The following is a 13,592-nucleotide window of genomic DNA, read 5'->3' as shown; positions in this document are numbered from 1 at the left end:
CTCCCGAGGGGCCCTTCGTCGCGGAGCCTGCGGCGCATGCGCACGCCTCCCGGCCGGGGCCCGACCTGACTCGCCCCTTTGCCGCGCTCCCATTGGCCGGGGCTCCGCGGGCGGCTCTTCTATTGGGGCCTGTGCTCGGCGCCCGGCTCTCTTACTGGTCCGCAGAGCTTCCGGGACGCCCCCTTTCCCCCTAGAGCTAGCTGATTGGCTGGTGGTGGGGAGAGGCGGGCCTTGGGAACGGTCTCATGGTTGGGGGGTGGGGGAAAGATGGCGGAGCTGATGCTCCTCAGCGAGATCGCCGACCCCACGCGTTTCTTCACCGACAATCTGCTGAGCCCGGAGGACTGGGGTCTGCGGCGGGAGGCCGAGGGGAGGGGAGGGCGCTGGGGCGACCGTACGCGGGGAGGAAGCGGAGGCCGAAGGGGGAAGGCTGGGCACACACGGAATCCGCCGTCTGAAGGAGGGCGGAGCAGGGGGCTCGCTGTGCATTCGGGGGGTGCGGGAGTCCGCGACGCCGTCCTCTCGCTGCGGGAACGTCGAGTTGTTCCGGGGCCGGGGGAGGAGGGCCTGAAGTTCTTCGGCGAGATCACTTGTCGAGTGGGCGGGCGGTGGGCCTGGCCGAGCCGAGCCAATGAGGGGTGGGGCGGGGGCTTGGGTGCGGATCCGTAGGCTGGGCCCCCTGTCCAGGACGACCCCCTGACCCTGAGCCTCCCTGGCAGACAGCACCTTGTATACCGGCCTGGATGGAGTGGCCGAGGAGCAGACGCAGCTCTTCCGTTGCCCGGCGGAGGATGTGCCGGTACTGCTTCCCCAGCCTGGTCTCTAGCCCTTGGTGGGTGGGCGTGGTGCCCCAGCACCGGGACTCACCCCAGGCCAGATGTTTTTCACATACTCTTGCCTTCGGTTTCCTTCCTTGTTCAGTTTGACAGCAGCTCCCTGGACGTGGGGATGGATGTCAGTCCCCCTGAGCCCCCCTGGGACGCCCTGCCTATCTTCCCAGGTATGCCATCCTCTGGGTTCCTTCATCCGTCCAGAAACCCTCATCTTCCCCCTATTTCCCGGGAACCATGTCATTCCCTGTATCTTCCCACCCTCTCCACAGGAACACCTGCGCATACCTCTCCTTCCCTTTAATTCCTTATGCTTGTTCCTCCCCCCTTTCCCCCGTGGGGGAAATCCCCAGCTCCATTTTCTGAGATACTTTTTGGACTCTTCTCAGGCTCTACTTCCTGGTTATTTTCTGCTTTTCCCTCTAGATCTTCAGGTGAAGTCTGAACCATCCTCTCCCTGCTCTTCCTCCTCCCTCAGCTCGGAGTCATCGGGCCTGTCCTCAGAGCCCTCCAGCCAGGTGAGAGAGGAGGCATCTCCCTCCGCCTCCTGTCTGTGGCAGGGCCTCTGCTCCGTTCCTTTCACCTAGGGGTGCTGTGAGTCCAAGGGAGGGGTGTGGGTGTGTGCCCTCCTTCCTTACCTTTGCTATTTCTCTAATGGCCTCATCCACCTTTCCACTCTAGTTGTCTGAAGTGAAGACAGTCTCTTTAACATACAGAAATGCGTGGTAGCATTGGTGGGGCTGGGAAGAAGAGCGTTATTAACTGTGGAGAACGGTGGGACTGCTTCTTGCCCAAGGTACCCCCCAAGGTGATATGTGAAATCAGGAGACTTCATCAGCTCTCTCAGGAATAAGGTAGAGGGGCACCCTGGGGCCAGAGACAGGTTAGGGAGACACTCTGTACCATGCGTACCAGAGCGTCAAGTCATTGGGGGTTTATAAGTTCTAAGGCTTTTGTTTTTGCTCTTACTCCCTTGTTTTCAACCCCGCCCCCCCGCCCCCGGCCACCCACTGCACCCTCACTCTTACCCAGGTCCCTGGTGTAGGGGAAGTATTGGACGTGAAGACAGAGTCCTTAGCACCCCCATTCTGCCTCCTGGGAGATGGGCCAACATCACCATTTGGAACTGTCCAGATCAGTTTGGGCCCCACCTCTGATGATCCCTCAGGTAATATCAGCCTGGGATGAGCTCCAGGTTTCACCAAGGTGGAGTCTGTGCGAGTGTGTGTGTGTATAAGTGTGTGTCTGTGTGCGCACATGTTCACCTGTGTAGACGGAGGAGGGGGCACAGGTGGCAGAGCAGGGAAGGAAAAGGTAGGGAGGGGAGACGGTAGATAGCCAGGAAAGAGGCCAGGGAGGAGAGAGGACTTAGGAGACCACCCCAAGGGCGGTGTCGAGAAGACGAAGAGTTTCCTTTCTTTTTCTTTTTCTTTTTCCTGGTATTCTGTGTGTAATTAACTTCCTGTGGCTTTGTGTTTTCTTAAAACTTGTGGGCTGTTTAGGTATATTTATTTGTTTTACCTTTTTCCCCCAATGTTTTATTGTAAAAATTTTCAGATGTATGGAAAGGCTTGAATACCATATACCCACGTCCTGGAGTCTGCAGTTGACATTATTTGTGGTATTTTTCAAGTGCCCTCAGGTTTATTTCTTCATGTGTATTTACTCAGTAAGCATTTTTTGAGCACCTCCTCCATGCCAGGTATTGGACAGGGTGTTAGACACGCAAAGAGAACAAGACACGAGTTACCATGCTGCCTTGAGAATCCGTGGTGGAGGGAGAAAGATGGGACCATGCAGGGGTGGTAGTTGTGGGAAGGAGACCATTGGGGGCACCTCCCCCGGGACATGCACCAGGGACATGCTCCTGCAGATCAGGTTTCCTGAGCTGAGGTTTGACGGGCACAAAGTTAAGCCAAGAAGAATGTGCAGACATGCATGCGGGAGACCTGCACCTCTTCAGAGCGAGTGTGAGCGAGAGTGGAGAGGTCGGGCGCTGCAGGGGCTGGCCCAGGTGGGGGCTTCTTTGCCGTGCTTTTATCCTGGGGCAGTTGGGAGCCTTTGAAGAGTCAAGCAGGAAAGGAAGATGGTTAGGAAGGTGACTCTGGTGGCGGAGTGGAGAAGGGTGGCCAAGAGGCAGGACTGGAGGCAGGAAGAATAAGAAAGAGCAAGATATTCAGATGCCAAGAAGGCAGATTTGAGAAAGAACGAGGTTGAACGGGTGAGAGGCGTGACCCCCTGGGTGCTGGAGAGAGGCAGGAGTCAGAGGACGCCTGCGTTTCTGGCTGGGGAGCCGCTGCTGGGTGATCATGCCGTCAGGACGAGGAATTCAGTGTTGGACGTGTTGATTGTTGATACCAACGTGTCAGCAGACATAGGAGCAGAGAACAGTCAACAGTGGCTACATGTTTTTGGAGTTTGAGAGAGAGGGAGGCTTGGACTAGAGAGGATAGATTTGGGAGTCATTAGCATATGAGAGAGGAAGGAGTAGCTGAAGCCAAGGAAAGAAAGTATAGAATAAGAAAAGAAGAAGCGGAGACAAAATCCTGTGGGCACCCCAGCTTCCTAGGCTGTGCGCCAACACCATGAAGTGGGTCAGGTTGCACAACGGGGATTAATTCACTCACGGTTTTGAAGTTAGGGAAAGAGTTCAAATGAAAGCATCCTCAAGGCAGTGTTTTCTCCCCAAAGGCTGTGGTGCTTTGGAGCTGGCTGCTGGTGGTCCTTTGCCCTTGGCTGGTCACATGGCAAAGGCAGGCCCGCCAAGTGGTGAGGAGTGCTCCGGAACCAGGAGGCTGGGGTTCAGGTCCCAGCTCCATCGCTGAGCCTCTCTGTGCCTCCACTTTCACCTGTAAAAGCAAGGACCGTAATCTTTTTACTCCCTAGGATAGGTTTATGAGGGTATGTGTGTATGTACGTAGGCATTGCCTGTTGATGGAATCCATTCGGGTTTTCCCCTTGGGGTACAAAGCAGGGTAGAGAAGGATGGACAGTGGATTTGGAGGGGCAAATGGATAATATTCAGTGCATTATTAGTATTATGAAGAGAACAAACAAAATAAGGATTGAAAAGTCTTTAGGGGAAATGGATTTGGCTCAACGGATAGAGCATCCGCTTACCACATGGGAGGTCCAGGGTTCAAACCCCGGGCCTTCTGACCTGTGTGGTGAGCCGGCCCAGTGCAGTGCTGATGCACGCAAGGAGTGCCGTGCCACGCAAGGGTGTCCCCCACGTAGGAGCGCCCCACACGCAAGGAGTGCACCCCGTAAGGAGAGCTGCCCCGTGCAAAAAAAAAAGTGCAGCCTGCCCAGGTGTGGCGCTGCACACACACAGAGCTGACACAGCAAGATGATGCAACAAAAAGAGACACAGATTCCTGGTGCTGCTGACAAGAATGCAAGCGGACACAGAACATACAGCGAGTGGACAGAGAGCAGACAACTGGAGGGAGCGGGGAGGGCGGGGAGTGGAGAGAAATAAATAAAAAATAAATATTAAAAAAAAAAAAGCCTTTAGCACAAAAAGATCCTTAGTGACTTGGGGCAAGTCAGAGTCGTTAGCGTCAGATCTCCCGCATGGCTGAGGCATTTTCTTGAGGCCCTGTATTTTACTCATTACTTTGATGGACACAAAGCACAGGACCTAGTTTTGCTCGTGGAGTCCCGTGAGGGCAAGTCATCAGGGCTCAGTCATTCTAGCAGCGTGGCCTCTGTGAAGAGAGCTGGGTGGCTGGGGACGGGACGGAAGGAGACGGACTTTTCACTGAATTCCTTTTGGTTCCTTTGAAATTTTGTATCTTGTGACTATTACTGATTCAAAATTATCAGTTGAATTGAGATTGTAAAATAACCATATCAGCAGTCTTATAATTAAGTACCAGAATGCGGTAGTGTTGAGCTGGTGACCTTTAGACTGATTCTGGCCCTCAGACGGGCTTTATTTTACCTACATGGGACCTAAGATTTGTTTCATGGAGCAATCTAGAGTGAACAGAGGCTGTAACGGTTCAGAGGCGGCCGAGGCTTGGAGATTTGGTGCCTGGGAAGCTGACGAGTCGGAAGGGCCCTAGTGTGAAGGGACGAGCAGCGAGGCTTGTTCAGGCCAGGGGGATCTGCGTGAACGGTGGGGCATGAGAACGGGAGTGGCCAGCAGGCGGGCAGGCAGGCGGGCTGTGGAGGGTGGAGCTGCAGGCTTGACGAGGGATTGGGGCAGGTTGAAGTGGAAATCCACCAAGACAGGAGTGCCGGCCCACATGGAGGCTCCAGACTCCCCGCCCCGGGCCTCTCTGTGAGTGGACAAGGCCTGTGAGAAAGAGGGAAGCAGCAGGCCAAGCACGGCCTCAGGAAGAGTTAGCAGAGCCCTGGCCGGGGAAGGAAAGCACCTGGGCAGGAGGTGGGAGAGTCAGCGGGTCAGCGCGCCGCTTCCTCCTAGACTGCCTGCCTGGGGCCAGCGTAGGTACAGGGAGAACGGCCTCGTCCCCGTTCCCCATCTTCAGCGTTTATCTGAAATCCTGCTCTTTGTCTCGTCCTGTCACCCCACAGATGTGCAGGCCAAGATGGAGCCTGTCTCTCCGTCCTCCTCCAGCTCCGAGGTGTCCCTGCCCTCAGCCGAGTCCCCCACGCAGGTGGGCAGCAGCTTCTTGTGTGCGCGCGCGCTCTCCTTCGGCGCTCCCGGCTCGGCTCCTGACCTCCCTCTCTCTGGAACGCCCACTCAGGCCCTCCTGGGAGAGGAGATCCTTGAAGTGAAGATGGAGTCCCCAGGTCCCCCAGGGTGCCTCCTGCAGGACGTCTCAGCGGCCCCGCTCGGAGCCGTCCAGATCAGCATGGGCCCGCACCCTGAGGGCTCCTCGGGTAAGGGGGCCTCCTGGGCCCGGGCCGCTGCAGAGCCGGCCTGTTCTCACCCGCCTGCCGCCCCTCACCTCCCTGCAGGCAAAGCCCCGCCCGCCCGGAAGCCGCCCCTGCAGCCCAAGCCCGTGGTGATCGCCACCGTCCCGCTGCCCCCCCGGGCCGTGCCGCCCAGCGCCGCCGTCCTTTTGCAGCCCCTCGTCCCGCCACCCCTAGGTACTGAAGGACCAGGAGACGAGGGGCGGGCCTTCTCAGGCAGGCCGTGTGGGTGCAGCTGAGAACGCCCCCTAACGCACAGCCCTCGGCTTGCCTCTCCTGCGCAGTGGCCCCGGTGTCCCCAGTTGTCCTCATCCAGGGTGCTATTCGTGTCCAGCCCGAGGGGCCGGCCCCCGCTGCTCCCCGGCCTGAGAGGAAAAGCATCGTCCTGGCTCCCATGCCCGGGAACTCCTGCCCGCCTGAAGTGGATGTAATTACCAGGGAGGAGGGGCCGGGCTGGTGGCTGGACGGGAAGGGGGTGTCCATCGTGGGAAAGAGCTGTGGAGAGAGCAGGAAGCTGGGATTGAGGAGTACTGTGTGAGGACGCAGACCTGCGAAGTGATCCCGGGGTCAGGGTGGACTCCTAAGCGTGCCAACCCCATGTAGTTCTAAGGCCCTTAGGTTTGTGGTCATGCAGATGGAGAAATCAGGATGGCCTCAGTAAATCAGAGGCAGGGAACCACACTGGGTTCTTATTGTGGCAATAGTTGGGAGAGGGAAGCTGCTTCCTAGGGGGAAAACCCACTAAAATGGTCTTTAATTATAGAAAGGTTAAACTTTGGGCCCTAAAAGAGGAGGACGGTGAAGAAGGAAGACCCGCCAAGTAAAGAAGCGGAGGTCCCCCAGGAGGGAGGCGGTTCCTCCCGTGGTCCGACTTCTCCCAGCTCTGAGGGCAGAAGCGGGAGCGGTTGAGAGCAGGGCCCCTTTCCCGGGCTGTTCTAGTAACGAGGAAAGCCCCGGCTGTAGGCAGGGACGCCCGGGCGGCCTCGGCTGCCCGCGCCCTCCCGGCCACCCTCATTCCTTTCCTGGGCCCGGGAGCCTAGGCGAAGCTGCTGAAGCGGCAGCAGCGCATGATCAAGAACCGCGAGTCGGCCTGCCAGTCCCGGAGGAAGAAGAAGGAGTACCTGCAGGGGCTGGAGGTGCGGCTGCAGGCCGTGCTGGCCGACAACCAGCAGCTGCGCCGCGAGAACGCCGCCCTGCGCCGGCGCCTCGAGGCCCTGCTGGCCGAGGTGAGCGGCCCGCCCGCCCCGCGCCGCAGCGGGAGGGGGCCCGCGCCCACCCGCCCCGCGCTCGCCTCGCCCTCTGCTCCTCAGAACACCGAGCTCAAGCTGGGGTCCGGGAACAGGAAGGTGGTCTGCATCATGGTCTTCCTCCTCTTCATCGCCTTCCACTGGGGGCCCGCGAGGTGAGCGCCCGGGAGCCCGCCCAGCCCGCCGGCCCCCAGCTCGGCCCCCAGCCCGGTCCCCAGCCCGGCCCCCCGCGCTCCCTCGTCCCTCGCGTGCTCGAGGAGACGGCGGGGCTGACCCGTCGAAACAGCGGCCGCGAGCGCCCAGCCCTGCCCGCCGGCCCCGCGCTGGCCTCTTTCGTGCTCCCTGGCCTTGGGGGGTCGGTGCCCTGGCGCCCACCTCCCGCCAAAGGAGACCCCGATCTTGCGAGCAGGCGCCCGGGCGCCGTGCGGGGCCTGGCTTTGACCAGGCCTCAGGAGAGCTGGGCTTCTCCCCCGGCCCGCAGCATCAGTGAGCCCCCAGGCTCGCCTCCCACGAGCGGGGAGGAGCCCGGGCCCCGGAGACACCTGCTGGAGTTCTCCGAGCAGGAGCCAGTTCCCGGAGCGGAGCCCCTGCCGGGGTCGGCGCAGGAGCCCGAGGAGCCCCAGCCCAGCGCCCCAGGCTGGCCCCGCTTCAGGTGGGGAGGGCGCGGGTGCCGCCAGCCGCCCGTTCCTGCCGGGGAGCGCCCTGCTCTCAGGGTCCCTGCTTCCTGCTCTGCTGCTGGGGGCGCCATGCCTGAGGCTTGCCTTCTGCCTGCCCCCTGCAGGAACCTGACGGCCGTGCCCCGGGGGGCCAAGGAGCTGCTCCTGAGAGACCTGGACCAGCTCTTTCTCTCCTCCGACTGCCGGCACTTCAACCGAACCGAGTCCCTGAGGTGGGCGCTCCTCTGCGGCCTCCCCACTGCCCCGGCCCGAGGCCCTCCACGGAGCGCGGCGTCCCCGTGTGTGGGCGCCGGCTTCCTGGCCCCTGGCCTTCCGGCGCGGACGAGGGGCCTCGGCCTGGCCTGGAGCCGTGACCCTCCCCTCTCCCCAGGCTGGCCGACGAGCTGAGCGGCTGGGTCCAGCGCCACCAGAGAGGCCGGCGGAAGACCCCCCAGAAGGCCCCGCAGGGGCAGGTAGGCGGCGGGGTCCAGAGGCCGCCGTCAGGACGAGGGGCTTGAGGGCACCTCGCGGCGGGGCTGGGGGCTGTCGCGGGGCAGTGGAGGGACGGGTGAGAGGTGGCGCCTGTTTCCAGGGGCCGCCTGTCTCTCTCCCTTCTCCCTTTGCCCTCTCGGAATCCTTAGATACCTCTCCTTCCAGAAGTCTCAGCCGCGGAAGAAGTCACCTCCAGTGAAGGCAGTCCCCACCCGACCTCCCGGACCCCCAAAAAGGTGAGGGCCGGGGGAGGAGCTTACTCAGTGCACCCTGCTCTGACGTGCTCTGACGACGTGCTGGGACGTGCTCTGACATGCTCTGCCGGGAGCTGGCCTGTGCGAGCGTCGCTGCCTCCCGGGCCTGCGCCTCCTGCTCCTCTCTCCTCCCCTCCTTCCCCTCGCGGGAGGGGGCGCTAGGCTTACTTCCTCCCAAGCCCCGTTTCCACACCTGCCTAGGGATTCTGCGGGCCAGCTGCAGCTGTATCGCCACCCCGACCGCTCCCAGCCCGAGTTCCTGGACGCCATTGACCGGCGGGAGGACACGTTTTATGTAGTCTCCTTCCGAAGGGTGAGCTCCTTGCCCGCCGGCTCCCTCCTGCCTCCCGCTGCCCGCAGGCTGCCTTCCCCGAGGGGGCCCAGCAGGGTGCTGACCCTGGGCATCTCTCCCTCTGTCTCCAGGACCACTTACTGCTCCCAGCCATCAGCCACAACAAGACCTCCCGGCCCAAGATGTCGCTGGTGATGCCCGCCATGGCCCCCAACGGTAACGCCTTCCCCCTTCCCGCAGGCCAGGCGGGGCCAGGCGGGGGCCAGGCAGGGGCGCAGCCTGACAGAGGAGGGGCTGTCCAAGGTGGAGGGAAGCGGGGAGACAGTGCGAGGAGGCTGGAAGAGCCTGGAGCGAAAGGCCAAGTGCGGGAGAGCTGGATGGGAGGAAGGCGAGGGTGCGGGGCCTCTCTGGGGTGCCTGGGGGGCGGCAGCGGGGCTGGGGGCCTGCCGGCCTCTCATGCCCTTTCTCCTCTCCATGTTGTCTCCCTGTGACCCCCCCGCCCGGCCCCTCTCCTTCTCCCCGCGCCCCTTCCCTTCTCCTGACGCCCCTCCCCTTCTCCCCGCACCCCTTCCCTTCTCCCGATGCCCTTTCCCTTCTCCCGACGCCCCTTCCCTTCTCCCCGCGCCCCTCCCCTTCTCCCCGCGCCCTTCCCCTTCTCCCCGCGCCCCCTCCCTTCTCCCCGCGCCCCTCCCTTCTCCCCGCGCCCCCTCCCTTCTCCCCACGCCCTTCCCCTTCTCCCCGCGCCCCTCCCCTTCTCCATGCACCCACCTCCATCCCTTCTCCCCTCGAACTCCCACGTGGCTCTGCCCGCTCCATCTCACGCCGCCCTTCCCCACTCTTTGGCCCCCCTCCCTGGCTCCTTCTCTCTGTTCCCTGCCCCCTTCTCCCCTCCGGAACTTCCCCTCCTCGCAGAGACCCTGTCGGGCCCGGGCAGCGCAGGGGGCTACGAGGAGATGATGCAGATCGAGTGCGAGGTCATGGACACTCGGGTGATCCACATCAAGACCTCCACGGTGCCCCCCTCGCTGCGGAAACAGCCGTCCCGGAGCCCCGGCAACGCCACGGGCGGCCCCCTGCCCGCGCCCGCCGCCCGCCCGGCCCACCAGAGCCCCCGCCAGCCCCTCTACCTCAACCACCCCTGACCGCTGGCGCACACTGACCTAGAACGGGGGCAGGGCCGGCCGAGTGGGGATGCTTCTGAGTTCCCGGACCCCCGGCTTGGGGCGCCGGCAAAGGAAAGGCAGGGTGTGGGAGCACTTCCTGGGAGCAGGGGCATTACCTCTCTACCCCTTTGGAGTCCAGGGCTCCTCACTGCGAGGGCCCTCCAGCCCCTGCTTCCTTCTCTGAGGGTACTGGGTGAGCCTAAGTTGCGGGGTGGGCCCCTGCATGCTGTTTATTCTTTCAGTCCTCTGTCTGGGGTTCGGGGGGTGGGAATTCAGTCCCCAGGTGGGACAAGGGAAGTTTTTACATTTTGGAGCTAGTTTCGGGGCATGAAGGAGGGGTGGAAGAGAAAGATGGGGGTTGTGCGTGTACATATGTTCTTTTTTATTATTAAATAAACAATGTGAAGGGAGCTGAAGGAATAGTGGCTGCCTTCCTGGCTCGTGACAGGGCGTGTGGCGGGAAGTGGCTTCTACAGGGCTAGCATCAAAGAACCAAGCCCTGAAGGCCCAGCTGGCCCTGGATGGGGCGGGTGTGGGAGCACAGGCCTTATGTCATCCCCGTTCCAGCCACTGTGTCTAGGAGGGGAGTCGGGAGGGCTGTCCCATGGCGTGACAGAGGATGCAGCTCTCTGGACTGTGTCTGAATAAACAGGAAGGACAGGGGGCCCCACGCCCTTTGGGGTAAATAGCCTCTCTGGGTCCCCTACTGTCTAGCAGGTCCCCCCTCCTGCCCCTTGCTCTGCAGGGCGAGCAGCTCAGGCAGACAAGAGGGCGCTGAGCCCAGGAAGAAGGGGCCGCAGTGGAGAATGGGGTGGGACTTGGGAGGGAAGGGGCTGTTGGGGGCCTCCTGAACTGGAGGAGACTGAGACTGGAAAGTCCAGGTGAAAGCAGGAAAAAGAAGTGGGCCCGCAGAACAGGCTGCCTTCTGATTAGGGTGGGGGAGGCGCCCGGAGCTCAGCCCCAACGGGGGTCCCTGCTCCTGCCCAGCAGCGCCGCGGGCCTGACCCCCAGGGGTGTCCCGGGTCAGCGGGAGGGCATGGGCTGGGCCTGGGCTCTGTGCCCAGATGACTGGACAGGCCGCCCGGGCCACAAGCCCAGGTCTGAGTGGGGAGGGAAAGCCCTCGTGTGTCCAGCCAGGCTCTGCCCCCCACCCATGGCTGTGTTTGGGGTGAAAACAGACCAAGTATCCATGGCAACCTGGAACCGGGGCTCCCAGGAACTGGCCTCTTCTCCCTCTGAGGGCAGCCCTGGCTCCTCGGCCTGCTCTTCCTGTCCCAGGGTCCCTCGAGTTGACGAAGCCTTATCCAGACAGTAAAATGTAATGAGAACAAGGACTTTGGAGACAGATCACCTCCGCTGGATTCCCTGCCTGGCCTTTTTTTTCACCCTTCTCCAAATAGAGAAGTTGTAGCTTTACAGAAAAACCATGCCTCCACGGCAGCGGCCCCACTGCTGTGCCTTAGTGTGGTCCGCTTGTTGCAGCTCGTGATAGAACGTTTATTCCCGTGGAAGGGAAGTCCAGCCTGGGCTGTGCCCGCCAGGCCCAGGTGGACCCTGAGTCCTCGGGCCCCTCTTCTCCGTCCTCGGCTACGGCAGCTTACCTGGCTCTGCCCTGTGCTTCAGCAGCTCCATCGTGCCCCAGGCCCTCTCGTCTCTTAGGATGTTGAGCATGTTTGGTGGGCCACCCCTTCCTGCTGTCCTTCCTCAGGGTTTCGAATTGTTTCTCTACCATGCCTGACCCCGTGTACCTCTCTTCCTCTTCTCTTTTCTCTAGGCTTCTTTCCTGCTTTTCTTGGCCCTATCGCCTTCTTTTTTGACCCTTTATTCGTTTGTTCATTTTTGGTTTCTCACTACTTTTGCATTTTCCCCTTTCTCTTCCTCCTATAATTGTCCTTTACTCTTGCCTCTCAGTCCTCTCATCTCCTACTGCTCTGACCCTGTGTTTGCCTCCCCTTTTTCCCTGCCACCCCTCTTCTCTTTCCCTTTCCATTGCTTTGCCCGCATTCCTTGTCCCTTTGCATTACTTCCTCGCCTCTCCCCCACTTCAGCCCTCTCCTCCTTCCTCCCCTCTTCTCCCTTCCTTCCTCACTCCAACCCTCTGTCCTCTTCCCAGCTGTGGGGGCCGAGACTGGGGAGCCTGATGTTTGCCTCATCGGTCTGCTATGGTTTCTGGATACAGCACATCTGGATTCAGGGGCCCAGATGTGTTGTTGCCACAGCGACCTCGTCCCTCTGGTAAATATGGGCGCCCACCCGCCCAGAGCGGAGAACAAAACAATTGTGTGACTTTCTTTTGTCACGAGATAGAAATGTCCTCCCTCCTCCCTCCTCCCCACACCCATGTCTGCAGGCGCGGGAAGCTGCAGGGTTCAAGGCTTTCTCGCTGTGGGTCTCGGCCCGTCAGCCCTAGCCTCTTGGCTTCTGTCCTCTTCAGCTCAGGCTCAGCCTTCTCTCCCCTTGACCCCCTCCTCACCACCCCCCACTGCACCCCACCCCCCGTTCTCAGCCATGGGATGTGGACCCCTGTCTTACACGCATCCGTTTCTTCTAACCGGATCCACAGGAAGAAGTTGCAGATATCCAGATATTCCACCATGCTTTCTCAGGCAGACCCTGGAAGAAGCCCCATAATTTGCCCTGTCTTCCGGGGCTGTTGTGGGGAAGAGGAGAGAATGCAGGCTTTGGAACCAGAAAACCCGGGCTGAGGGCCGCCTTTGCCAACAGTAACGGAGTCCCTGGGGCAGCTCGGTCCAGTGTCCGCGAGCCTCAGTTGCCCCAGTCCCGAAGTGGGCTTAATAAAACGCCTGCCCTGTGTAGGAAGGCGCTTTGTAAACGGAAGCCGAGTACAAATGTTTTCTGTCTTCCTCCTCTCTGGGGCTGCTTCCTTGGCGTGCGGCCCTGGCCGCCTCGTCCCACTTTTCCTTCAGCTCCTTGCCCTCAGCCGCCCCTCTTCTCGGTCTGCCCTTCTCTCTGTCTTTTCCTTCTCTTCTTTTCTGTATCTTTTATCCCTCATCCTACCGAGGTCAGGACAGGAACTTAGAGGACCGTCCGAGGACCAGCACTCAGAGCCGAGGACACTGGACGGCGCACACGGATGGAGCGCGACCGCACCGGCCCTTCTGCTCCCACCCAGGCACCGCAGTGAAGCAGGCCTCAGCGCTGCCCACCAGGCTTCCCTGCCCTCATGCCTGTGAATCCCTCCCAAGCACTTTGCCCATCCTTCTCTCCCATTCTTTTCACAATTCAACATCGACAAGCGTTTATTCTGCTCCTACTGTGTGCAGGGCCCGGTGCTTCGCTATTGAAATACAAGCATATATAAGACGTGCACTCCTCCAAGGGCCTAAAATCCAGAGAGGTGGGTCAGATTTTCAACAGTGATTATCGCAGAACCTGAAGTAGGTCTGTCACGCGTCCAGTGCCTTCCCCATGTGCCTTGGAAGCTTGTCAACATCTGGAGCCCCGTGCTCCCTCTCCGAGACTCCACCCGTCCCCAGCGGTAGTGGCCAGGACCCCGTGCCAGCCCCTGCTCCCCTCCAGGCCACCTGGCCTCTCTAGGCCAAGCACGGAGGGACTGTGCTTCCCAAGCAGTGAAGCAAGGGCCCAGGGCAGAAAAGAGGCCTGTGGCCACGGGGCGGGACTCGTGGACCCAGAACCGACTGCGCGGTCTGCTCTTCCCACGTCAGGGTGTTTCGAGACCCTCGCTCACCCGCTCCACGCTCGTGCCTCCCACCCCGAGATCCGAGGGGATCCGTGGCCTCCCCCTGGCTCTGG

The 13,592-nt window shown here is 61.1% G+C and overlaps 1 protein-coding gene across 6 annotated transcripts; it reads left to right on the top strand.

The window, feature by feature from the left end:
* Positions 1-225: 225 nt before the first annotated feature.
* Positions 226-10,234, top strand: ATF6B (activating transcription factor 6 beta). Of its 6 annotated transcripts, none has more exons than XR_009187840.2 (18): positions 226-349; positions 720-799; positions 922-1,000; positions 1,257-1,348; positions 1,863-1,998; positions 5,373-5,455; positions 5,546-5,681; positions 5,760-5,891; positions 5,999-6,141; positions 6,755-6,940; positions 7,025-7,116; positions 7,443-7,613; positions 7,743-7,850; positions 8,009-8,090; positions 8,259-8,345; positions 8,565-8,676; positions 8,787-8,871; positions 9,568-10,234. XR_009187840.2 is itself a non-coding variant. In XM_058306523.1 (18 exons), exons 1-18 carry the CDS (start codon positions 268-270, stop codon positions 9,795-9,797), a joined length of 2,085 nt encoding a protein of 694 aa, XP_058162506.1. In that variant the 5' UTR covers positions 226-267; the 3' UTR covers positions 9,798-10,234. The 6 variants fall into 6 exon arrangements, 5 of the variants coding, with proteins under 5 accessions (XP_058162506.1, XP_058162504.1, XP_058162505.1 ...); XM_058306523.1 differs by having other exon boundaries at positions 7,040-7,116; positions 8,275-8,345; XM_058306521.1 differs by having other exon boundaries at positions 8,275-8,345.
* The last annotated feature ends 3,358 nt before the right edge of the window (positions 10,235-13,592 follow it).

The sequence above is a fragment of the Dasypus novemcinctus genome, chromosome 11 (assembly GCF_030445035.2).
Source record: "Dasypus novemcinctus isolate mDasNov1 chromosome 11, mDasNov1.1.hap2, whole genome shotgun sequence".
In the NCBI taxonomy this organism is placed as follows: Eukaryota; Metazoa; Chordata; class Mammalia; order Cingulata; family Dasypodidae; genus Dasypus; species Dasypus novemcinctus.
Note: the sequence above shows the minus strand (reverse complement) of the source record. Positions and strands in the feature narration are given on the sequence as shown.